The sequence below is a fragment of the Manacus vitellinus genome, unplaced genomic scaffold (assembly GCF_001715985.3).
Source record: "Manacus vitellinus isolate BGI_N305 unplaced genomic scaffold, ASM171598v3 scaffold_178_pilon, whole genome shotgun sequence".
NCBI classification, from domain to species: Eukaryota; Metazoa; Chordata; class Aves; order Passeriformes; family Pipridae; genus Manacus; species Manacus vitellinus.
In genome coordinates, this window is record NW_021939248.1 from 46,047 (window position 1) to 47,393 (window position 1,347).

Sequence of the window (1,347 nt, forward strand, 5' to 3'; positions counted from 1 at the left end):
CGGCTGTCCCGCCTGGCCAGGCCGGGCCCCGTGCCCTGGGAGCCCCGTTGCCAGCCCAGCAGGACCTTCCTGAGCCTCACCAACAAGCGCAAGGAGTACTCGGAGCGGCGCATCATCGGGTACGTCGGGGGGCCCGGGGGGGCACCGGGCACCGGCCCCCCGGCCCCAACACCCGCTGTGCCCCCCAGGTACTCCATGCAGGAGATGTACGACGTGGTGGCCAACGTGGAGGACTACAAGAACTTCGTGCCCTGGTGCAAGAAGTCGGTGGTGGTGTCGCGGCGCTCGGGGCACATCAAGGCCCAGCTGGAGGTGGGGTTCCCGCCCGTGCTGGAGCGGTACACGTCCATCGTCACCCTGGTCCGGCCACACCTGGTCAAGGTGAGGGCAGGACACGCTCTCTGGGAGGCTCTTCTGCACTGCTGAGGCCCCCCCAGGGCTGTGCCCAGTTCTGGGCCCTCACGGCAAGAGGAACATTGAGGGGCTGGAGCGTGTCCAGAGCTGGGAACGGAGCTGGGGAAGGGGCTGGAGAACTGAGGGAGCTGGGGGGGCTCAGGACAGGACAAGAAGGAACGGCCTCAAGCTGTGCCAGGGGAGGGTCAGGCTGGACAGCAGGAGGAATTTCTGCTTGGAAAGCACAGTCAGGCCTTGGCAGGGGCTTTCCAGGGAGGTTTGGAGTCCTCACCCCTGGAGGTGTCCAGGAAGGCCTGGCCGTGGCACTCAGTGCTCTGGGCTGGGGGACAAGGATGGGATCGGGCACAGGGTGGGCTCAGTGATCTCAGAGGTCTTTTCCAACCTGATTAATTCCATGATTCCATGATCCCCGTGCCTGTGCTCTCCCCCTTCCCAGGCCGTCTGCACCGACGGGCGCCTCTTCAACCACCTGGAGACCAACTGGCGCTTCAGCCCCGGCATCCCCGGCTACCCCCGCACCAGCACCGTGGACTTCTCGGTGAGACCCCGCCCGGGGCAGGGGGGCAGGGCAGGCGTTCCCCTGGGGGCTCACCCGCTCTCCTCCCCAGATCTCCTTCGAGTTCCGCTCCCTGCTGCACTCCCAGCTGGCCACCGTGTTCTTCGACGAGGTGGTCAAGCAGATGGTGGCCGCCTTCGAGCGCCGCGCGGCCAAGAACTTCGGGCCCGAGACCCGCATCCCCCGGGAGCTCATGTTCCACGAGGTGCACCAGACGTGAGGGCGGCGGGGCCGGGCCCCCCCGGACTGTGCCGGGCTGGGGCTCACCTGCCCCGTGCCCGCCCCCAAATATTTATTCGAGTGCGTCTCCGCTGCCGTTGCCTCAACGTCCCCCCGGCCCCGGGGAGCTGCGTCCTGGCGCTGGACTCTCCCTGGTT

General features: G+C 67.6%; 2 protein-coding genes across 2 annotated transcripts in view; one reads left to right on the plus strand and one right to left on the minus strand.

Annotated features, from left to right (window-relative positions):
• The window catches only part of LOC108639219 (serine/threonine-protein phosphatase 6 regulatory ankyrin repeat subunit C-like), a gene marked incomplete at its 3' end in the record, with an annotated part of 8,476 nt that extends 8,279 nt beyond the window's left edge, over positions 1-197 (minus strand). The window contains 1 exon segment of the mRNA XM_029958879.1: positions 81-197. Coding sequence (XP_029814739.1) covers positions 81-197 — 117 coding nt within the window.
• On the plus strand, positions 7-1,341 carry LOC115307328 (coenzyme Q-binding protein COQ10 homolog A, mitochondrial). The gene is made up of 4 exons (XM_029958877.1): positions 7-119; positions 189-381; positions 851-952; positions 1,023-1,341. Exons 2-4 carry the CDS (start codon positions 196-198, stop codon positions 1,188-1,190), a joined length of 456 nt encoding a protein of 151 aa, XP_029814737.1. The 5' UTR covers positions 7-119; positions 189-195; the 3' UTR covers positions 1,191-1,341.
• Positions 1,342-1,347: the final 6 nt, after the last annotated feature.